This window comes from Physeter macrocephalus, unplaced genomic scaffold (assembly GCF_002837175.3).
Source record: "Physeter macrocephalus isolate SW-GA unplaced genomic scaffold, ASM283717v5 random_145, whole genome shotgun sequence".
Taxonomy (NCBI): domain Eukaryota; kingdom Metazoa; phylum Chordata; class Mammalia; order Artiodactyla; family Physeteridae; genus Physeter; species Physeter macrocephalus.
This window is the reverse complement of record NW_021145431.1, coordinates 70,752-94,322: the sequence shown is the minus strand read 5'-3', so window position 1 is coordinate 94,322 and position 23,571 is coordinate 70,752. Positions and strand designations below refer to the sequence as shown.

General features: G+C 54.2%; 1 protein-coding gene across 5 annotated transcripts in view; it reads right to left on the bottom strand.

The window, feature by feature from the left end:
• LOC102988495 (tetratricopeptide repeat protein 7A) overlaps positions 1 to 23,571 on the bottom strand; it is a 90,690-nt gene that overhangs the window by 4,955 nt on the left and 62,164 nt on the right. The window contains exons 16-17 of one of the 5 annotated variants that reach the window (XM_028484209.2): positions 21,864 to 21,997; positions 1,810 to 2,223 (exon numbers count right to left, since the gene is read on the bottom strand). The exons of 1 other annotated variant lie outside the window; for it this stretch is intronic. In XM_028484209.2, coding sequence (XP_028340010.1) covers positions 2,193 to 2,223; positions 21,864 to 21,997 — 165 coding nt within the window. In that variant the 3' untranslated portion in view covers positions 1,810 to 2,192. Of the gene's footprint in view, positions 1 to 1,809; positions 2,224 to 10,204; positions 12,544 to 21,863; positions 21,998 to 23,571 lie in introns of those variants that run through there. 3 more of the 5 variants (XM_028484210.2, XM_055082488.1, XM_028484208.2) reach the window with 3 other exon arrangements.

Genomic DNA, 23,571 nt, shown 5'->3' with positions numbered 1-23,571 from the left:
CTTCAACCAAAGCGAATGGTTTTCTTGGCTGCAAATATCTTCTGCTGTTGCCATGTGAAATTCCCTCTGCATTAAGTCAGAGCATGTCAAAAGTCGCAGCACTCGTGGGGACAGCTTGTCCTCCCCCCCACATCTCTTTCCCTCCTTCCTCACCCCCACTGGCACCCCCACCCCATTGTTTTCTGGACCCACAGGGGACACCTGGCAGACCTGGAGACCTAGGGCCATAGGTTGCTCAGGTGATCGATCGCCCGGCCTCCAGCATCACCTCTCACCTGCTCGGTGCCACCCGCCTCAAAGCAGCACACAGCTGCCTGAACTCCGGTCCCTGCGGCTAGGATTACTTTGAAAGTCCTATTGTCTTGAAAACGCGTTCTACAAGTTCAGAATCAGTTGTTCTAAGCTGCATTTTAGAATCCCGTGGAGGGAGGGGGGGAGACTTTACAAAGCTCAGTGCCTGGCAGCTCCCAAACAGATCACATCAAACTCTCTTGGGTAGGCCTCAGGCCCAGTATTTTTGTAATGTGCCTCCCCGTCCCCGCCCCCACCCCCAGGTGATTGCAATGATCAGCCAAGGCTGAGAACCGCTGCTGGGATGGTGTGAAGGCACCAATCACCAATAACTCTGGGCGGGGCCACAGGGAGTTCCCCCCACCCCTGAAGGTTTAAGAAGACTTCGCCGTTGCCCTAGGAAGTCATGCTCCAGCTAAGAAGAGGTTGGTCTGTGTTAGCATCTGGCTGAGTCCTGAGGAAAGAGGATGGCGCCGGGCCGGATCATCTGAGTGAAGTAAGTTCCTGGAACGTTACCGGTGGAGGTCGTTCTGCGTAGAGAGGTCAGCAGGGCCCTGAACTCAGGCACCTCTCGCCAGCCTGACCCTGGGCTGGGCTTCTCACAGATCTTTGCCTTTGGCCAAGGGCGGGGCTGCAGGCATACAGAGCCTGCCAGGCCCAAAGGGAGGGGTTTGGGTTCCGGATTCAAGGCCGCAGGGACCGGGTGGGCTTGTGGGGGCCAGTGCCAGAGACCCAGAACCTGGCCCGGCTTGCTAACCATCTCCCCAGAGAAGGGGCGACTCTGGATGGCAGGAAGAGCCAAGGCTGACGGAGGCCTGGGTGTTGGGGGTGGCGAGTAGGTGAGGGGGTGGCGGAGAGAAGGAGGAGGAGCCAGAGGAAGGGGAGGCCCCGGGGTGGACGCGTGGAGGATGTCTCTCAGCAGGTGCTTCGCGTTGCCTTGTTGACAGCACCCTTAGCTCTATCAGAGCCCAGAAAAGTGTGTCACCCTTTTGAAGAGAGATGGGGGCTCAGAGAGGCCCATCCATCAGGGGAGGGAGGTGGCAATGTGGCTGCTTTGGGTCGGAGTGTGGCTTAGTCCCTGAGAAGTGTAGGCAGGAAGGGAGCTCAGGCCCAGTGACACTGCATCTCTGGTCACCAGAGTGGGCTCGGGGGGTGTGGGGGGTGGGGGGAGGAGCCAGGGAACTGAGCAACCAGGGAGGGGGGCAGGGTTGGATGGCAAGGCAGTGAGCTGGAGCTGTGCAGGTCACAAACAGAGCTCAGGGCTTGATGAGGGCTGGCCTTTGTCCCCTCACCCCCTTTCTGAAGTCCCAGAGCTCAGAGGTCCTGCATGGTAACTGAGGGCCATCACGGAGAAAGGAAGTTGCTGGAGCTTCTCTTATTCATCAGGACCAGAGGGGACGCTTGGAAACACGCCAGGCAGGGTCACAGCTGTTGAGGCTTCTAATCCCCAACCCGTCCTGGGCTGGGCATGGGAGCTGGACTGCAGAGAACCTGTGTGCCCGGGTAGCTCGCTGCGGAAACTGACCATCTGTGTTAGTTTCCCATGGCTGCTGTAACAAATTTCCATAGACTTTGGTGCTTAAAACAACACAAATTTATTCTCTCACAGTTCAGGAGGTCAGGGGTCCCCAAATCAGTCTCACTGGGCTAAAGTCAAGGTGTTGGCAGGCTGGTTCCAGAAGGAGTCTCTTTCTGGGAGCTCTGAGAGGAGAATATTTTCTTCTCTTTTTTAGCTTCTGGAGACCACCTGGATTCTGTTGCTCATGGCCGCTTCCTCAAATCACTCCAAACTCCCGCTCCCACAATCACATCCACTCCTGACTCTGATCCCCTGTTTTCCTCTCCTCTTGTAAGGATCATTTTTTTCTTTCTTTTTTTTTTTTTAGTCAAGAGTGGTACATTTATTCAGTATCAAAGGCATGCTGAGTATATCTGTGTGAGTGGATAAGAGCCTTTGGTTAGTTACTTTCAGTTAGTTGGTGTAAGGATCCTTATTATATTGGGCCCACCTGGATACTCTCCCCATCTCAAGACCCTTAACATAATCGCGTTTGCAAAGTCCCTTTACCATGTGAAAGAACATATTCACAGGTTCTGGGGATTAGATATGGACACCTTCGGGAGGGCGTTATTCAGTATTCCACACCAGCTATCTAACTTGTAGCTGGGATAGGATGTGAGGCATCCTTTTGCCTGAAATGCTACTCTCCCCTGGCCCTTTATGTGCTATCTTCACCTTCCCCAGTCTTCCCCAAGCTGGTTGGTGCTTCTCCTAAGGGCTCCAGTAGTCCCCAGATTCTTGCCTGAGGCCAGCGTTGGATTGTGGGCTCTGAGATCATAGTGTTGGGATCTACTGGGGCATCGGTGAATTTCCCATTGCCTAGTACAGTGTTAGCACATAGTAGATGCTCACTGAATACTATATTTTACTGAGGTATAGTTGATACAACATTATGTAAGTTTCAGGTGTAAAACATAATGATTTACAATTTTAAAGCTTATACTCCATTTATAGTTATTATAAAATATTGGCTATATTCCCTGTGTTGTACTACATAGGCTTGTAGCTTATTTATTTTATACATGGTAGTTAGTACCTCTTAATCCTCTATGCCTATCTTGCCCCTTTCCTCTCCCCACTGGTAACCACTAGTTCATTCTCTATGTCTGTAAATCTGTTTATTTTTTTGTTAATATGCACTAGTTTGTAGTTTGTATTAGTTTTTGGATTCCACATATAAGTGATATCATACAGTATTTGTCTTTCTCTGTCTGACATATTTCACTGAGCATAATACCCTCCGGGTCCATCCATGTTGTTGCAAATGGCAAAATTTCACTTTTTTATGGCCGAGTAGTATTCTATTGTGTATATATGTGCCACATCTTCTTTATCCTTTCATCTGTTGATGCACACTTAGGTTGCTTCCATATCTTGGCACTTGTAAATAATGCTGCTATGAACATTGGGGTGCATGTATCTTTTTGAATTAGTGTTTTTTGTCTTGTTTTTTTTTCTTTTTGGATATATATGCAGAAGAATTGCTGAGTCATGTGGTAGTTCTATTTTTAGCTTTTTGAGAAGCCCCCATACTGTTTTCCACAGTGGCTGCACCAGTTTACATTCCCACCAACAGTGTAGGAGTGTTCCCATTTCTCTACATCCTTGCCAACATTTGCTATTTGTGTTCTTTTTGATGGTAGCCTTTCTGACAGATGTGATATCTCATTGTGGTTTTAATTTGCATTTCTCTGATGATTAACGATGATGAGCATCTTTTCATGTGCCTGTTGGCCATTTGTGTGTCTTCTTTGGAGAAATGTCTATTAAGGTTTTCTCCCCATTTCTTAATCAAGTTGTTTGTTTTTTTGATGTTGAGTTGTATGAGCTGTTTATATACTTTGGATATTAACCCCTTATTGGTCATATCATTTGCAAACATTTCCTCCCATTCAGTAGGTTGTCTTTTCGTTTTGTCATAGGTTTCCTTTGCTGTGCAAAAGCTTTTACGTTTAATTAGGTCCCATGTGTTTATTTTTGCTTTTATTTCTTTTGGCTTAGGAGACAGATCCAAAAAAATATTGGTATGATTTATGTCAAAGAGTGGTCTGCTTATGTTTTCTTCCTGGAGTTTTATGGTTTCTCGTGTTACCTTTAGGTCTTTAATCCATTTGGAGTTTATTTTTGTATATGAGGTGGGAAAAGTGTTCTAATTTCATTCTTTTACATGTAGCTGTCTAGTTTTCCCCACACCACTTACTGAAGAGATGGTCTTTTCCCCATTGTATATTCTTGCCTCCTTTGTCATAGATTAATTGACCATAAGTTCGTGGATTTATTTATGGGCTGTCTGTTTTGTTCCATTGATCTATGTGTCTGTTTCTGTGCCAGTACCATACTGTTTCGATTACTGTAGCTTTGTAGTATAGTCCGAAAGTCAGGGAGTGTGATACCTCCAGTTTTGTTCTTCTTTCTCAAGATTGTTTTGGCTATTTGGGGTCTTTTGTGTTTCCTAAAATCTTTCATACTATGGAAGTTCCTTTGATTATTTTGAACCGCAAAGAATTGTCTAGGGAAGGGCTGTTAGCCTGAATATCATCAGCCATTTTTGGTGTTTGATGCTGACAAAAGTCACCTGATGAAATAAGTTTTTAAAAAGAGGAGGTAAAGACACTTAGTACTGATTTTAGAAATCATTCCTGGAGGTTTGACCTTAAGATTGTAGGTGTTAGATGTTATAAACAGGCTCTCTAAGACCTCTTAAAAAGCAGTCACATTGGGAGTTCCCTGGTGGTCCAGTGGCTAGGACTCAGCACTTTCACTGCCGTGGGTCCAGGTTCAGTCCCTGGTTGGGGAACTAAGATCCCGCAAGCTGTGAGGAGCAGCCAAAAGTTAAAAAAATAAAAAAAGTAAAAAGCAGTCATATTAAAAGTTACATTCTGGGGAATGGGGTTGGGCAGGGGGAGAACGCTCCTAATGTTTTACATATGGTACTTATGGCTCCAGTTAAAATCTCCAGTAGCCACATTATTCCAAAAATTTAAATGTGCCCTATCTTACATGGAAATGAAGATGAAGCTTCTGGAAAGTTGTGTTTAATGACCCACATATCTGTAGTGCAGATGAAGATCCTAATGGCAAAGATGCATGAGTATTTCTAAAATAATTTCTACAATGGGATGAAACATACATGTAACTCTATTAAGAAAATATAATGGATTGAGACCAACTGTAGGTCCTTGAACAGCCATAACAGACTCAGGAGGGCTAAGGTCTCTCTTCGGAGCCCTGTCCCAGGCACCCCCAGGGCGAAGCGCTGGGATGGTGTGTGTGCTGGGCAAGAGGGAAGGCTAAGGTCAGCCGGTGGGTGGGGCCAAGGTGGCCTCACTCCACATTTGTACCCCAAGCCTCCCACTGGCAGGAGAGCCTCCCTAAAGGCCAGCCTGTGTCCCGCTCATGAGGGCATGTGTAGGTGTGGCTGAGCCCAGGTGTGTGGGATGTGGGGGCCACACCCGGGAAGCAGAACCCCCAGGGCCTGTGTGCCAGCCTGGGTGTTCTGACAAAGCATAAGGGTCCCATGAGGTGAGTGGTGAGAGGTGCAGTGGGGGAGGGAGGGAGGGAGAGAAACTTCTGGAAGGCGTGGGAACTGGGTCTTGAAGAAGAAGGGGCACAAGGTGAATTCTGGGAAGAGGCCCAGTAGGAGTGGAGTAGACGTGGGAGAGCATGGGTCATTGAGGGCACAGGAGACACCCTCACAGGTAGGGAGAGGGCCCAGGACGGGGTGTTCCCAGCTCAGAGGAGACGCTGTCTGGATGGAGGAGAGTGCCTGGCCCCAGGCTAGCAACTGCCGGGGCCCTCTGTGCGCTCACACCAGCCTGCACTGGGCCAGGCCGTCAAAGCCCCTGCACCCTTGGCGGGGTGCTCTCAGGGGTGCGGGTGTGAGTGGTGTAGGGGGCCCCCACTCACAGCCAGTGAGCCGGGGGCCTTGTTGGGGGTTGGGTAGTGAGCTGTGGGCTCCTGGGCACGAGACAGGTGAGAGGGAGCTTGCAGTGGCCTCCTCCTTCTGGGCCCAAGCTGAGGCCATGGAGGTCACAGTTACAGAGACTGCCCCAGCTGCTGAGACCTGGGGACGGGGAGCTGGGGAAGCCACCTATGCTCTGACCTCCGCACAGAGAAGGGACCCATCTCAGGTGTCAGAGCTGACACCTGAGGCCAGTTAGTCTTTGTGACAGTTGTCCCTATGCCTGCTCTGATCCCCGTTTCAGCATACACACTCCTCCTCTGGTTGGCGGGTGTCCCAGGAAGAATGCCATAGACCGAGGTTCTCGCATGCAGACCGCCCGAGTGTCGATCACTCACTGCCCTGGTGGCTGGAGGCCTCGGGCCGGTCACCTCACCTTCCTGCACTGCCTTCCCTCCCCTGTGAGATGGGTTTCGCCATGCCCACCAGTGCCCCTTTGCTTCGGGTAGGAGCCCCTCCCTCCATAGGCGGGTGCCCTGGCATGTGCCCCTCCACCCCCAAAGGCTGGTCTGGTCTCCAGGTGCACACTGAGAGGAGACCTGGGGAAGGAGAGTGTGCCTCTCTTGGGATGGGCAGGGCCACCAGGAACAAACACACTCGAGGTCCCTTACGTCATCAGGGGGTCATTGCAAGGACCGAGGAAAGGATTCAGATGGGAGTCTTCACTTCAGGCTGCAGGAGCTGGAAAGGTCATCTGGGATAGAATGGAGCTCTCTTGAGTCCATCATCTTTTGCCCAGTTGAAAATGGGCATCCATTTCTTTTGATTGAAGAGCTCCATCTTTATGGAGATTCACCTGCTCTGCATTTTTCTATCTTCTTGCCTCTGGCCCTTGGCTTCTGCCGCTTTTCAGCCTCTGCTCCCACCACCAACTGCTTCTGTCTTTATCCCAACTCACACCGCAGAGGCCAGACCCTCTGCAGCCTTCAGCACTGTCAATGTCATGCAAGGCAAGGAGAGGTGGAGGGACCGTTCCACATTAAAGGAGACTAAAGAGATGTGACAGCTAAGTGGAATATGTGACCCCGGCCAGGGGAAGACAGTGCTACAAGGAACAGTGGTGACAAACTGGCATATGGACGGGAGAGGAGAGAAAACTACTGTGTCGGGGTTAAATTCCCTCATTTGTGAACTGTGTTGTGCTTATGCAAGACAAGGACCTTTGTTCTTAGCGAAAACACACTGAATTATTAAGGGGTAAAGGGGCATGATTTATGCAACCTATTCTCAAATAGTTCGGGAAAAAAAATATGTTTTTAAAAGAGACCCACAATGACTGACTTCTTGCCAAATTCCAAAGAGACAAGTTAAGGGGAGAAGAGAATGAGTGAGAGTGTGAGAGAGCAGGGACGGTCACCACCAGTCTGGGGGTCTCTGTGTGGGGTGCCCAGGCCACCTCATAGGCTGTGGGCCAGTGCACAGAGGAGGAACTTTGGTTCTAGAAACCACCCATGGCCCAGTCAGCTGGTGGGCAGGACAGTGGGGTCACATGGCCCAGCGCACAGCTCCCATGGTGACCTTTTCTTGTTTCTGGGTTGCCTGGCATCTTGAGAACCCTCTTGCTCTTTGGGGGACTTTCCAGCTTGTTGAGTGGTCTCTGTTTAAGGAACCTCCTCTCCGGCTGCAGAAGGGGCAAGGGTGGCAGGCGGCAGCACTGAGCATCGGCCGTCCTCCCCTGCCGGAAGATTCCTGGTGATGCACGTTTCCATGGATCCCAGAGGGGTCATTCTGCTGCCTCAGTGACGGGCACTGCCTGCCTCTCTCCCATCGTCTGGTGAGCTGGTGCTGGCTCTGTGGGCGAGGACCTTACTCTCAGCTTTGCCATATTCCTAGCTGGGAGTGGAGGCGTCATGATCTCGTCACATTTCATGGGGACAAAACCCACTTGCCTACGTTGTTGACTCCCAAAGGAGCAATGTCGGAGAGAGAGTCCACCGATAAGCAAAGTGGCTTATGCCTAGTATAGTGCAGGGAGAATGTTAGGATTGTCACTGTCATCAAGAGAAGAGACAGGACAGGAGCCCCCATCATGTACCATAAGTGACAATGATAGGGAACGGGTGGGGTGGGTGTTCAAGGGGGTGTGAGTTCTGTTGTCTTCCTTCTCCGGGGGGACCTGCATCGTACCGAGTGCCCAGGAGGGCAAGGCTTGAGGGAATGATGGGCTGATGCAGGGTCTCAGAAGGGGCCCGTTACTGCTCACCCAGAACTCCAGCTGCTCAAGCAGCCAGATTTTGTGTCCTGAGGCCCATCCCCTTGTCACAGCTGGTTGTTCTTAGGGACCCATGGAATAAATGAGTGGGACCAGTGGGATCCTCTCATCCAGGAATCTAAGCTCAGATGCACAGAGGGGGGTTGCTGCAGCACTGGAGGTGGAAGGCCAGCCAGGGTATGTAGATTGAACGTAGTCCCATGGGAGCATCTCTGAGTGAGCGAGGTCAGCCAGCAGGGAGAGGAGGCGGGGCAGAGAAAATCATCACACAGGTATCCAGTGCTTATTATGAGCCAGGCACTGTTCTAGGCTCTTTCCATGTTTTTTCTCAATCATCATGACAGTCCACAAAGCAGGCACTGTTCCAGGATTATTCTTACTTTACAGATGAGGAGACAGGCACAGAGAGGGTAGGTGACTTGCTCAAGGGCACAGGGCCAGCCAGTGGTAGAGTGGCCCTCGAGCTCAGTCTGGGTGCTGACTCCATCACCAAAGACGGATGCATGGCTGCTTCGGCCCCATATCTGTGCACTGCAGTCCCTGCCCTAGGGCTCCAGGGAACCCCCCTTGTCTCTTTCCTGGCGCTACCTTCAGTGGGTCTCTGCTTTTCGCAACTGAGAGAGCTTGATGAAAATTCGAAGGAGTTTCTGGCATGGGCTACTTTCCCAGTAGGACCTCCCTAGCTTCCAGAATCCAAGTCTGCACCACGTGGGTTGGTCCCACAGGTCGCTTATGCATGAGGCTCGCTGACTGGGTTGTCATCAAGAGCCGGCAGCACGGGCTGGGGGATATTTGTTTAGCTGGATGCTTCCCGAAAACTAGGCCAAGAAATATTTGCACAGTGACATCTGAGCGCTCGAGTCGGGTGTGTGAATGCAACAGTGAGTACTTTGGTAGGAGTCTGGGGGTGGCGGCTGAAATTCCATTCATACCTGTGCCTGCAGATAAACACTGTTAATACTGCAGGGCTGTGGGCTGGAGGTCCATGGGGGTGACAGTGCAACCGAGTCTCAGCCCCAAACTGCAGCCCTTGTTTTGGTACAATGGGTTGGACATGGGGCTGGCCACCCCCGGCTCCAGGGAGGGATCGAGTGTGAATGAGGGGAGGGCTCGAGTGTGAATGAGGGGCCTGCAGATGGGGTGCCGGAGGTCAGGAAGCGCCTGGGTCTCCACCACTGCCTGACTTTCCAACATCTGACCACCCTGAGGTCAGCTCAGCAAAGCCCTCCTCAGGGACAGGAAGGCTGCCCCTCCCTCCCTCGAGATTCCCTCCAGTCTCCTCCTTGTAGGATGAGCTTTTCTAGGCCTTTCTCCCAGGCTGGCAGACAAGTGACACCATGTATAGCCTAAAGCAGCCTTTAATTCTCACCCCAGGGGGCCGTGAGCTGGCGGGTGAGGGTGTGTGACAAGTAATCTGATACTAATTGTTAAACCACGAAAGACTGAACGTGTTTTCTAAAAAGTATCACAGGGAAATCAAAGCTGGGCACCTAGGAGCTCCAAGAAGGGCCCTTCCTCACTAACAGCAAAACCGTAACCCCGGTAATAGGGCTGAGGATCAGGGTGGAGGTGGCCAGGGTGCTGAGCGGGCAGCTCTGTCTAAGCCAGCCCCCGAGTTCGAGGGGAAGCCTTATGGGCAGCTGTCTTCAGACCGTGTGGGTGCAGCCTTGGGGGTCCATCGGATAATCCCTTGGGGTGCACGAAGAAAACAGGGCTTCTGTGTAAACTGATGTCATCCTTTGATAGACATTTTATAACATATAGTGTATTTGTATGTGGCATAACTTCTATTAGGAGAATATCGGTATGGACTTCTCAGAGCAGGTGGCTGATCTGGATGTGGCCTGGATTCTCAGCCCACACCCCTCCCCTGGCGCTTTCCCCCAGGTGCTGAAGATGCTCCATTGGCAGTGCCCTTGGGGCAGTCTCTCCTGTTCAGGTGGCACGTCTGGCCCTGGCTTCTCCCAGCCAGGCGCTGGAGGCAGCAGGGGTCTCCGGCCCTGTCTGGACCCCTCTGCTGCCTCCCACCCGCCTCCAGGCTTTGGCCACGCCTCCGCAGGCTTTAGCACCCTCCCCAAGCCCTCAGCACAGTCTCCTCAGTGGGCCCCTCCCTCCCCCAGCCCCTCCCCACCTGTGCGTCCCCACCCGGCCTTCATGACCTCTCAGGCCTCTGCCTCTTCTCCAGGGCTCCCTCAAGGCCTGTCCCATGGGCACCTGGTAGATAAATGAACACACTGCTTCACACACACCTGCTTTCCCTTCATGGGCCTCTTTATTCAAGACCTTTGTTTTGAATTGTCAAGCAACTTGCCCGGCCCGGCCCCGCTGAGGCTTCCTATAAGGAATGCTTCAAGTCAAAATGCATTTGTTGCCTTTGCCTTTCCTATTACCAAGGACTCACTACCAACAGCTTCGGGCATCCCAATGTAAACCAACAGCATTTGCTTTTTCTTATTTTTTTTCTAACAGAATTCCAGAATAAAAATAGATCTCTATCATATATATATATATATATTTATACACATACATACACATATAGAGATCCTTCAACCAGGCGGGATGAAGGATCTGGTGTCCTTACAGTGTCCCTTGGCCTGGCAATGGGAAGGCTAGAGGCACAGGCTCTCCCTGGGAGCACCTGGGGGTGTGTAGTGCTGAGCCAGGGCTGGGAGGAGGGTGGGTCTCCAACAGCCTCTCGCCTCGCCTCCGAGGAACAGACCTGGCTCTGACGAGCCAGGGCAGCCCTCACCTGACCTTTCCACACACCTTCAAGTGAGAGATGTACCACACGGGGCTTTAAAACTGAAACCCAAAGTGCAGATAAGAAAGGAGTTCCCTGATAGGCCCGTGGGGGCTGCCTTCCTGGGGAGAGTTCCAAGAGCATCACGCAGCAGGGCTAGGGGAGCCAGCAGGGAAGACACCTACCCACCAGCACCCCCGGGACGCCGGTAGAGACGGGTGTCACATACACAGAGGCCTGCACAACCAGGGAGGGGCTAGGCTCCTGCCCTTCCTTGGGTCTCTAATTACAGTCCCTGTTTGGCCCCAGGCAGGGGGAACCAAATGGCCAGGCAGGGCTTGGGTCACCCAAGAGAGCTTGAGGTGAAAATGGGCTGTGAATGGTGAGCGGTGTTAAGGGCAGTCCTAGAGATTGCCAGTCTCCACATTATAACCCCTAGAGGGATCTACACTGTACCCATTGCCCAGAAAGGTAAGGCTTGAAGGAATGAGGTGTTGATGCAAGGAAGGGCTGGGCCCAGCGGCCATGTTTGTATCCTAGGGGCTACAGCCCAGGGCCTGAGGAGGTGGCTGAGGCCTGTTTCTAGAGAGGTGGAGGCGGGCAGAAATGGAAGTTTAGTTAGGGCCAGAACTCAGTGCCCCTGGCCAGACACCAGAGGCCCCAAAGGCAACAGAGGGGAAGATTATAGGCGGGGCTCAAGCAAAGAGGGGCAGGGCCAGGCACTGTCCAGTCACTTAAACCTGGGAGAGGACCCAGAGGTCCATCCTCTTCCCACTTGCCAGCAGATTCTTCAAGCCATGACTGCCCTGGGCACGACCTGAGAGTGGGGTGTGAGGCCAGGGCCATGGGGCTCCTCCCCCAGGCACCGAGGCCTGGTGAGGGCAGGTGGTGAAGTACAGCTGTGAGGCTCCCCCACTAGCGCTGTTGGGGAACAAGTCCAGTCACCATGACTCTAAGTCACTTAGGGTTCAAGCAGACTGCCTCCCGAGGGGCCGAGGAAGGAACCCAGGAGAACCCTCTCGGCCCAGCCAAAGGGCAGCTCATCTTTGGCGTGGGGAGCAGAGAGCTGAGGTTCGAGACTAAAGCTTGTGCAAAGCTGGAAAATCCGGGGTCAGAGATATTGAAGGAGGGTAGCAGGTACAGTACAGGGGCTTTTAGACAGGTGGGGGGAGGTACCCAAGCCTCACAGACCCCTACTGCGCATTTAGACGATGCACAGATACACTGGGGAGCATCCCCCGTGTCGATGTGGCCTCCCAGCTACTTCCTTGCTCATAAACTCCACGAAGTCTGAGTTCCAAGGAACAAGGGATTTGTTTTTGATGCAGATCTGGTCCACCCTGCTCCAGATGAGCAGCTCCCAGTCCCAGCTGGCCCTGGAGGGAAAGCAGGGGTGGGGTGGGGGGGAGGTGAGGAGAACTAGGGCTGCAGCCTGCAGACATGTTCCCTAGAGATGTATCTCCCTGAGGCCCCGTTCCTCCCCTGACCCACGCTCCCTGCTGCCCGCCTGCCCACTGGGCAGCTCCCTCCCTCCCAGAAGCTGCGAGGAGGCCGTGTCAGAGCTCTCTGGGGATGATGGAGAAGGGCAGCACTGGGCTGCTGGCCTCCAGTTCGAGGGCGGTGAGAAAGCAGTCGACGGCGGCCTCGCTCTGGCCCTGGGCCTGCAGCACCTCGCCCAGGCCCTGCCATGCCTCGTGGCAGGTGCTCTGCCTCTCCACGGCGTCCCGTAGCACCTTCTGGGCCAGGCTCTTATGGCCCAGCTGACTCAGCATCACACCCTGGGGAGCAAGCACAGGGCAGGGTGAGTGAGGCTGTCCCGGGGCAGCGGCATCCTGGCCATCAGGGTAAGGATTGGAAGCGGCGCGGCCACGGGCCCGAGAGGGCCCTGCATCTCAGGCTCGGGTACTGTCAAGTGACCGTGCCCTTGACCCATGCAAACCCTCCCTGTGTCCGTCCCAGCCTTGCTTCCAGCCCGGCCTCCCGGGTCACCCACTGTGGCAGCTCTGATCCTCCTTGCCCCAGGGGATGGGCTTTAAGGTCAGCAGACCTGGCTTCGGGTCTCCCCATTACACCTGAGGGATCCCGGGCAAGTCACCCCTCTCTGGCCCTCAGTTTCCTCATCTGTAAATAGGAAAGACCACTGTGCCCACCTCTAGGGTTGTTGTGAAGTTTACACGACAGTATAGGCAAAGCAGTTGAACAGTGCCTGACGTGCGTGAGCTCTCAGTCAACGGATCTGTTACCCCAAGGCCCCGTGCTGCCCTGTGGCGCTGCCCTTCTGCCCAGGGACCTGTGAGGCCAAGGAGTGTGCGCTACAGGCCTGGGGAGGACATCAAGCCTGTGGGTGAATGGACAGCTCCTGTGCCCGCATCAGTAGCCGGTCTTCCTGGGACCTAAGGCCCATCCCAGCCTGGCCAGGCAGGTGAGGGTCGCAGGAGGAGAGTCAGATGGCCGGGGAAGCAGGGACAGATGCTGGGTGAAAGGAGGACCTCTGGGAAGGGGGATCAGGGCCGCCAGGGAAGCTTGGCCCTGTTGTTTGGAGAGATAGAGGAAGTGACAGGAACTGTCACAGAGCTGGGAAGTGAAACTGGCACCTTGTCCCCCTCTACGTGCACCCACACTGGGAGGGGTGTGGGGAGGTGGGGTGGACAGGGTGCTGAGCAGGGGGAAGGGCCAGGGTCCTCTTTCGACCTCCAGTCCCAGAAAGACTGCTTTGCACCATCCCACCAACCTGTGTCCCAGCCCTCAAAGGTGCCATAGGATAGCAGCACGGGGGGCCATCCTCTCATTCAGACATGAGGTAAAGCCCAAACAACAGCGACTTCCTGGACAGGGAATGGGGGTGTGGAGCTGCCTTCTGTGTGCCTGGAGCCCCCTCTCGGGTGCCCGCCCACTGACGGCCATGTACATTTTTAGCTGGAACATTTTCCTCCTCACCGCACTCCCCAGAGTTAGGCCCTCCGTTGCTATGGAGACCCACTGGGGAAGATGCACATGGCTGATTTCATAAAGTCTTCCGAGGGCTTGGAATACGACCAATTAGGCAAGAGTGAAAGATTGTGCTCAGGAAGCCCTAGGAAAAGCCTCCCTCTCTGAAGGCACTGGCTGGCGGTCTGGTGGCCAGGGGGAGGGAAAGGAAGGGGAGCTCTTCAACCGAGGGCGAAGCTGTCCCCAGGGGACCACAGGGATGGGGGGAGGACAGGGGAACCAGGGGCACGGTAGAGCCTCAGGCAGGGCTCCTGGATCTGGCCAGATGGGTGCAGTGCTGACTCAGGGCTGCCCAGGACCAGTGGGCAGTGTCCAGTCTGGCCAGCAGGGCTCCAGGCCAAGCTGCTCTGTCCACATGGCCTGGGAGCTGGACCCTGAGCAGCTCATGATGGAACAGGGCCCACAAGGAGGAGGGCAGGAAGGCGAGACGACAGGCCACCAGACACCAAAATTAAGCACCAAAAATGGAAGGTTTGAGCCCTGTGAGGGCTGCCCATGGGGGAGCAACAGAGGACAGATGGGGAAGGCCAGCGGGGCCACCCAGGGCGGGGGCGGGGCCGGGGCCACAGTGGCTTTTACACACCAAGTTTTCTATATTGAGCTTCCATGTGAGATTTTTGTTGGAAAAAGAGGGCTTTATAGCTAAAAACAAGTTTGAAAACCCCTGATCTCAAGAAGTGTGTAGGTGTTTGGGAAGGGGCCAGATGTGTCTGCAGGCTGAACAGGGTGTGTGTGTGTTGGTTTTACTCGTGGTTTAGGAGGTTTGTGGCAGGCTCCTCTGTATGTTCTATGTAGAGGGAAAAAGCCCGGGGCTGCACAGCCGGAAGACCTGGCCGGGCTAGAATCCCAGCTGTGCCACTGACAAGTGCCATGACCCTGGGGAAGTGGCCCATTTTCTCTGAGCTGCTGTTCCCTCATCTGTAAACCAGGGGATAGAACAGTCCTACCTCGTAGGCTCTTGTGAGGATTCTGCAAGGATGAATTTGAAATTATATAGCAGGGTGCATGGTGGGCTGACAGCAAATGGAAGTGTCCCCAGGATGAACAGAGGGTCCTGGGTGGAGGGGCAGGGAGGGCACAGAAGAGCAGATTTCTCTGGAGGGCAAGGCTCCCTGTGAGGGAAGACTGTGGGCTGGCGTGGGGTTGGATCACATCCCCCCCACCCTGGGGTGCTGACCTGAGAGCCTGAAAGGAGACACCGGGGTCAGGCTGGGGTCTGGAGGCCCAGGGCCTGTAACAGGATCTGCTGCCACCTGCCCGAGACACCAGCCCGTTGGGCTCATGTTTGGTAGCAACTCGGAGCTGTTTGCTGCCTGACAACTGGGTGGGGCCCTGCCCCTGGAGGATGTAAGCTCTCACCTGCTCTCCCACAGCCCGGGCGCCGAGCCGAGGGCCCACCGTCAGTCACCCCACCCCAAGCTGCCCGGAGAACAGGTCTCCAGGGAGATGGTGGGAACACAGAACTGGTGTCTCAATTCCATCCAAATATCCCGGCTGACTCCTTCCCTCCCTGTGCCGAGAGAGGAGACCAGACCTGCTAAGTGACTCTCAGCTTCTGACGCTTGCCCTGGGGGATGCCATCGCTGCTGCCCACACAGGGATTAGAAAGAAGTTGAGTCACTGATAGCGGTGGAGCATGGCGCCTATAACCGGAGCTCAGGGAGGGGCAGGGCGGTGGGGGAAGTCCCCAGAAATTTCCGAGGTCACCCGTTCCCTCTTCCTTCTCTCCCTTCCTGGATCTCAGGAAGGAGGGAGCATCTGGCCTCATCTCATCCCCCCGGGGACCCTGCTCCTCTAGGGAGTCTGTCTTTCTTGCCTAAGGGCAGCACCTGCTGCCACACCTCTGCCTGGAGGGTATGCTCCTCACTAGCTCTCGAATGCCATCCCTGACCCCACCCCCTTAGGCTGAGACAGGGTCCCCAGCTCCTGCCTGCTCCGTGATTTCCCACAGGACAGCAGCTCAAAAGAGTTTGGGGGGATGGTGGTGGTCCTGGATGCAAAGCCAGGCACACCAGAGGCCTTTATGCATACTTAGTGACCTGCTTAGGGCCACAAAGGCAGGCAGCCTGAGGGCTGCCTCCCTGGCTAGGCTCTGGTCTCCGGTTTGTATGGAGACTCTGAAGGGACTCTCCCTCTTAGGAACCCAGGTTCTCTGGGGACGTACAGGTTGGGGTCAGGAGCCGCAGCCTGGGATGGGGATGGAGGGGAGCGGGGGTCCTGCCTGCCTTTTGGAGAATTACCACCGCACACCATCTCAACTGGTTAATTCGGTGCCTGACGCTGTCCCCCAGAGGGGAGGGGCGACAGGAAGGTCCTGGCTGGTGAGCCTTTTTCTTCTTTGTGGGGAGGGCAGCCCTGGGAAGCAGTCCTGAGTGCTAGGCCATCTGCAGGCCAGGCTGAGGGCTCCCTCCCCACCCCTACCCTCAAGTATTTATAGAAGTTATTTTGGGAATTTTCTTTCTGAGCTCAAGGCACATTCCTGGGATTCTATAACAGCCTTTCCAGCTGGGAAGCCGGGAATCAGCTGGAGGCTGCTGGAGCCTCCCGGTCCCTGGAGCCCCCTGCTTGGGGACCATGGGGCTGCAGGAAGGAGCCCATGGCGAGACAACCTCTGAGGCTGCTCCAGGGCTCCCTCCCTTCACCCACCCCAGGGGTGGGGATGGGAGGGGAGGGGGGGCTGACACACCCTTCAGGGAGGCCCACATTCCAGCCGAGCTCACAGCTCTCTCCATGCACTCCTGGATCCTCCCAGGTGTGTCAGCCCCTACCTGTCCAACCACACTGGGAAGGAGGAATCTGTCCCTGCTGAGAACCTAGCCCACCCATCACCACATCCCGCCTGGAGCTGGGGCAGCTCCAGGCCCACAGGCTGGTCCTACCTCCTTGTTTGGGGGAAGGGTATGATTCCTTCTAGACCCACCCGAGGCCTGGCTGATGAGCTCCCACCCAGAGCTCCCCTTGGCTCTCTCTCACAGGAAGAGGCCTCGGCTGAGAGCCCCCAGACTCACTCAGAGCCCAGCCTAGCTAGGGGGCTTCTGGGGCAGCAGAGGTGGCTGTGCTCTTCACATGCCAGAACTCTCGCCTGTCCCTTCCTCCTCCCAGGGGTTCCACAGGTGAGATGTCGTGAACACCAGCGGGCCCCTCGGCTGGGGGTGGTGTCTGTCTTCAGAGGGCCACAGCCAGGCTCAAGGACAAGCCCCGGCTTGGTCAGAGGGCGGGCCCAGCCTGCGGGGGAGGGGGTCTTACCAGTCCCACTTCTAGGCAGGGGGCTGGGCCTTTTCGGGTTGGTTTCAGGCTCTGGGCTGGCTGGGGGTTCTGCCCACCCTGGAGCACGGCCAGGCCCACAGGGCCAGGTCAGGAGGCTGCAGTGAGGCCTCTGGACTTTGGATTCTAGAAGTGAACACCCTGTGATGGGCAGCGAGAAGGGGACCCCATGGCAGATTCTCCTCTCTAAGCAGGAGCCAGAGCCGAAGGGGGTGCTGATGGCCTGTTTGTGGGGTGTGCTGGCCTTCTGCACAAGGGGAAAGGCCTGAACCCTGCTACACCCTCCAGACATGTCTTTCCGACCACTGATTCTGGGGTTAAATTAAGCCAACAGTGCTTAACCACGGCTCTGAGCTGAGCCTGTGACACTGCCAGAAAGCTTCCTGTCCACTTCCTAATCAAGGTTGGTGTGGACTTCAGGAGTCCACACACCGGCCTAAGGTTTGCCTAAAGTCCTGGGTCAGAGGCAGGGGGACCCGCCTCCACGAGCCCGGGGCGCGGGCTCAGGGGGAGTGCTGGGGCTGTGCCAGCATGGGCATGAGGTGGGCTGGGGGCGGCCGCTGGACACAGGAGGCCCAGGCTGAGGGGACATGCCCTGGCACCTCCCACCCCTCCTCCACTGCCCCATCAGGGAATGCAGACCGCAGGCAGCACTGCGGAGGGACCAGGAAGAGAGCTCACGATAAAACCACTGCACTAGGAGGTCACATGGTCAAGAAGACATTCCTATTGAGTTTTCCTGCCACAGGGAAGCAATATTCCTGCCCCACTGGAGCTGGGGAGACTCCACGGACGAGGGGCTGTGTGTGTGCAAGAACTCAGCTTCTCCACACACACGCACACGCACGAACGCACGCACACGCGTGCGCAAAACTTCCAGGTCCTCCCATTGCCTCAGGCTGCCTGGACCCTCTCAGCCCTCTGCCTCGGCTCAGGAAGCCAACAAGGAAGAAGAAGCCTAGAGCAGGCGGGCTGTCCTGCATGCGGAGGCATGGGGCCCTGGAACCAGAGACCTTGCTGTTCTATGTACTGCCGGCCTCATCCAGCGTCAGGGAACCTCCAGAAGGCCAGGTGCTGAGTTTCACTTCTCAGCTGCTCAGGACACTTTTCCTCCTTCAAGTCAGGACGCAGCGGCCGAACCAGCTCAACAAGACTATGGGCCCGAGCGTAGGGCTTCCCCGAGCCTGGCCTTCCCTGCTCTTCCTCTCCAGCAGCCTCAGGGCCCAGCATGCCTCTTTAGCTGCAGAGTCTCACCCGACATATGCGACGGCAAGAGGGGGGTCTCAAATCTCCCTCGTCCCCCAACGCAGACTCTAGCTCACTGGGCCGGCTGCTTTTGCTCTCAGCCAGGGTCAGCCTGGCCTCACACTGTGCACAGTCTTGTCCCATCCGCAGGGCAGCTGGGGCTGATGCCCCAGACCTCTGTGCCTTGGTCAGAGTTGCTTGGTGGACTCAGAGGACGGAGAGGCTTGGCTACAATGAGTGGGCATCCCCTTCCCTCTGCAAACCAAGAGCATCTGAACCTGGCCTGGGAGCCACACTTTGAAATGAAAAAGGTAAAAGTAAAAGCTTTTGCACAGCAAAGGAAACCATGAGCAAAATGAAAAGACAACTCACAGAATGGGAGAAAACATTTGCAAATGATGTGACCGACAGGGATTAATCTCCAAAATATACAAATAGCTCGTGCAGCTCAATAGCAAAAAAACCACCCAATCAAGAAATGGGCAAAAGATCTAAAAAGACATTCCTCCAAAGAAGACATACAGATGGCCAAAAAGCACATGAAAAGATGCTCAACATCGCTAATTATTAGAGAAATGCAATTCAAGGCACACCTTTCTTTTTTTTTTTTTTGCGGTATGCAGGCCTCTCACTGCTGCGGCCTCTCCCGCTGCGGAGCACAGGCTCCGGACGCGCAGGCTCCGGTATGCGGGCCTCTCACTGCCGTGGCCTCTCCCGTTGCGGAGCACAGGCTCCGGACGCGCAGGCTCACGGGCCCAGCCGCTCCGCGGCATACGGGACCCTCCCGGACCGGGGCACGAACCCGCGTCCCCTGCATTGGCAGGCGGACTCTCAACCACTGCGCCACCAGGGAAGCCCGAGAAACGCAATTCAAAACAACAATGAAGTATCACCTCACACAGGTCAGAATGGCCATCATCAAAAAATCTACAAATAATAAATGCTGGAGAGGGTGTAGAGAAAAGGGAACCCTCCTGCACTACTGGTGGGAATGTAAATTGTTGCAGCCACTATGGAGAACAGTATGGAGGTTCCTTAAAAAACTAAAAATAGAAACTACCATATGATCCAGCAATCCCACTCCTGGGCATATATCTAGAGAAAACCATAATTTGAAAAGATACACGCACCCCAATGTTCACTGCAGCACTATTTACAACAGCCAAGACATGTAAGCAACCTAAATGTCCATCAACAGAGGAATGGATAAAGAAGATGTGGTACACATATACAATGGACTATTTACTCAGCCATAAAAAAGAATGAAATAATGCCATTTGCAGCAACATGGATGGACCTGAGATGATCATACAGTCAGGCAGAGAAAGACAAATATCATATGATACCACTTATATGTGCGATCTTAAAAAATGATACAGATGAATTTATTTACAAAACAGAGACTTAAAAAACCACAGGGAAATCTACTCAATACGCTGTAATAACCTAAATGGGAAAAGAATCTGAAAAAGAGTGGACATATGTATATGTATAACTGAATCACTTTGCTGTACACCTGAAACTAACAGAACATTGTAAATCAAACATACTCCAATATAAAAAATAAATTAAAAAATCAAAAAAGAAAAAGGTAAAAGTAACCCTGTCTACTGGGCCATTAACTTACAGAATTCTTTAACCTGATCCTAACAAGAGCCCTAGGTGCTTGGCATCACGAGTGCCATTTTACAGAGGAGGACACCGAGGTTCTGGGAGGTTGAAGAACCTGGCCAAGGTTAAATGGTGAGTTTAGGCAAAGTGGAACTCAAGTCCAGCTCAGTCATACTCGAATGCTGTGCTCCAACCTCCAGATGTGATACTGGAGGCTTAAAAACCATCCCAGCCGACCAGCCCCAGAGGCAACCCCAGAGGCAGCTCTGCTGGCACCACGGGCCACCCAACAGCACAAGAAATTTGGGCCAGTGACCCTTGTCCCATGGCAGTGAGGTCAAGCAGCCCAGTCAAAGGTGGGGCTCAAGCTCAGGCGACCTGGTCTTCCACGTGAATGGTAGCAAAAATACCCAGTGTTGACTTATCTTTTCACAGCTCTCGGCTCGACCCCTAAAACTACCCCTTCAGGTCACAAGGGCCTGAATTATTATCCCCATTTGATAGAAGAGAAACTGAACCAGCGAGGGGAAGTAATCTCCAAGTGCCCCCATAACTTGAAGGCTGGCAGGGCTGACTGTGTGTCTCAGACCTCTCCTGTCTGGTCCTACCCTCCAGGATTAGGGATAGGACCAGTCAGGGGAGGGTGGGTGGAGCTCTGTGCTGCCAGAGTTCACCTCTTTGACCTTAGAGAGCAGAGCCTTCCAGGTTAGATTCCTGGATCACCTGCAAAAGGCCCAATCCAGAGCCTCAGGTTTGGGTGGGACAGAGCCCTGGTCCCTGCTGACTCAGGCCCCGCCTTGGGGAGGGAGAGGGATGGTGGGAGGGAGCTTCTGTGGACTTAAGTCGTGAAGTGGCACACCCCAGCCTGGAGAGAGGGAGGCAAGAAGCTCTGGGGCCAACTGGGGCTGGCCGCATGCCATGGCCGTGCCCCAAGTCCACTTAAAGACAACCATGCTGGGAGCCAGAGGGAACGAATGCAGGGGAATAATTCATCACCAGCTCTCATCAGAGGGCAACAGATGACAGAAACACTGTCTTCCTGTCTTTCCAGGGGCATCTGGAGAGAGGACAGGCCGGGTCACGCAGCCAGGATTGCTTCAGAAATCACATCTCTGGGAATTACATGACAGGAGCCAAAGCGTACGCAGGGCTGTCTCCCCCTACTGCTGGGGTGTCCGAGGTGGAAAGGGTTCTGGGGAGAGGGGGCAGCAGGAGCTAAAGCTCTGTCCCAAGAAGAAAGCATGAGCAGGGGCAGAGGCCAGTGACGAGCAGGGAAGCCTGCCCAGAGAGGGGCCAGGAAACCACTACCTCCCAGGATCTGTCCCTGGGAGAGGAGGGCGGGACGCCAACCACCACAAACACAGATGGCAGGGACGCAGCCACACCTGCCCACTCCTGGCTGAGGCTTTCAAGCTATCACTTGCAGTGAGACAGGCTGCACCAAAGCATCCACAGTCCCGGCTCAGCCAAGTGGAGGGCAGGGAGAGTGAGGCAGTCTGTGGCCAGGGCTAGGGACCCTCCTGCCATTAAGGTCAGGTGACCTCAAAGGAGCCCCCTCTTGGGAGGGTTCTCAGGGACTTGCTGACTCCATCAGTCACTCCTGGGCTCCTTGCCTTCCCTAAGCATCCCTGCTCCCTTGGAGGTTCCCCTCTCGGCCAAGCCCGTGGAGCCTTCTCTGAAAAACAGTGTCACCCGAGGGACAACTCCTCTGCTGATCTTGGGAAGGACGCTGCTTCCTTTCTCAGGTTTCCTCAGGGACAGGCAGGTAAAGTTCAGGTTTTCCCTTCTTAACTAGATTGTCTGCCAGTAAATTAAGTTCTGAGCAGCCAGGCTGAGTGAGTGGGGTTCCCGGCTACCTGGAGGGGAGGCTGAGACGGAGCTGGCAGACTGTCAGGACCTGCTCCTGGGATTTCACTGGGAATTTCCATTGGCAGAGAGCATGTCTCTCTCTTTCCGCACCTGGCGGTCTCCCAAAGCCACCTGGCCATACCTGAGCCTGGTGGAGGTGGCAGCCTGCGGGATCGGGGCTTGACGGCACAGACTCCTCAGGGACGCTGCTGTGCGCGCGGCGGGAACTCTTTGCTGGCACAGCACTGCCAAAGAGGTGTCTCCTTCCTGCCTGATCTGGGTGGAAAAGTCTGATCTGAGCCCAGGGTGGAGCTGGAACCATGGAAACGTCCCCATCACATCCAGGGCCGGGAGGACAGGAAGAGCAGAGAATATGCTTCTGGGCCAAAGTTCATGTTCTTGGAAGCCTGAACCCCGGCTCCTGAAAACAACAGCCCTCCCCTCCCAGAGGCTTTCTCCAGCCTGTCTCCAAATCTCCTGTCCCATGTACAAAGCCCGAGAGAGGCCACAAGGCCAGCCTCCTGGTGTTGGACCATCCTGCGCAAGAACTGCAGGGCAGAACCGGGCACCCACACAGGCTCACTGAGTGCATCTCTGCCCTCCTCTCTCCGGAACTCGGAGCGTGGGACTCAGCCACTATATCAGAGGGCTCACTGAGGAACCCAGAGCTCTTCCAGACCAGGCTGTGGGTGGCCATGCTCTCAGGGGAGGACCGTGTCTCCTTCCCCTTGTACCCAGCAGAGGATGTCCTCCCTGGGAACCTGCCTTGGCAATGACTCCAATGGGGGGGTTGTGTGTGTACCAGTTCCCCTCCACATTCCTTTTTCTGGATAATTCTCCAAGGATGCACCAACCTCACGCTGAGACAACTGCTGTGTCTCTCTTATTCGCTACTATTTTTAGATTTGTGAATCTAAGGGATTCACATCAAATCTAAGGGATTTGTGAATCCCTTACATAAGTGCCAAGCTGACTTAGACCGATGGGGAGTGACTCCCATCATGCAGAACCACGGTGAAAAAGATCCCAAGATCCCATCTGCGCTCAGTGGGAAAAAATGCTGTGACCGATAAGCGACGTCTGTCATGGGCGAGGGACTGGAGAGTGTGGCATGTGTTGTGTTCTGTCTTTTCTGATATTGCACTGCAGACTTTCAGAAGCACTCTCACATGCGTCACCTCATTTGATTAGAACAACACTGGTCTAGTAATGATGAAGGTCATTATTCATTTATAAAAGGAGACATCGGGAGCATGGAAGTTAAGTGTGTCTTTTCCTAAATCACCCAAGTGAATTAGGGCCAGAGCCGGGATTAGACTCCAGATGTCCTGAGTCTGAGGACTGTACAGGGAAGACACTTAGCTCAGGGAACACTGCAGTCCAACAAGCCAAAGTGTTCGCATGTCTTTGGGAAAACAGTGCTTAGTAAATCTTCCCCGGGCTTGAAATTTGCTATTCTTTATGCATATGTGTGGGATGCTGGCAGGAACACAGAGTGTGGAAAGGGGATGGGCTGCCCACGCTGGAGCCGACTGCCCCTCTGGTTGCTTGTAACTTAACAGTGGGCAGTCCTTTCTCCGATTATATCAAATCAGCAAGGCACCCCAGGAAGAGAAAAGGGACCTTTTTCAGAAACATCTGTAGGGATGTTTCCGGACAACTTATTCAGTTACCTTGGAAACCCACCCTTGCAAACTGCTTCAGTTTCAGGAAAACAGCTACCAACAATAATAAGCATAAATGAAAAATGGTACATGTTGCTTCAAAATTGTACTTGTTATTGGATTTGGTCGGGTTTTCGAGACCGAGACGGCAGGCTCATATCCACGAGCACAGGGAAAGGCAGCCGT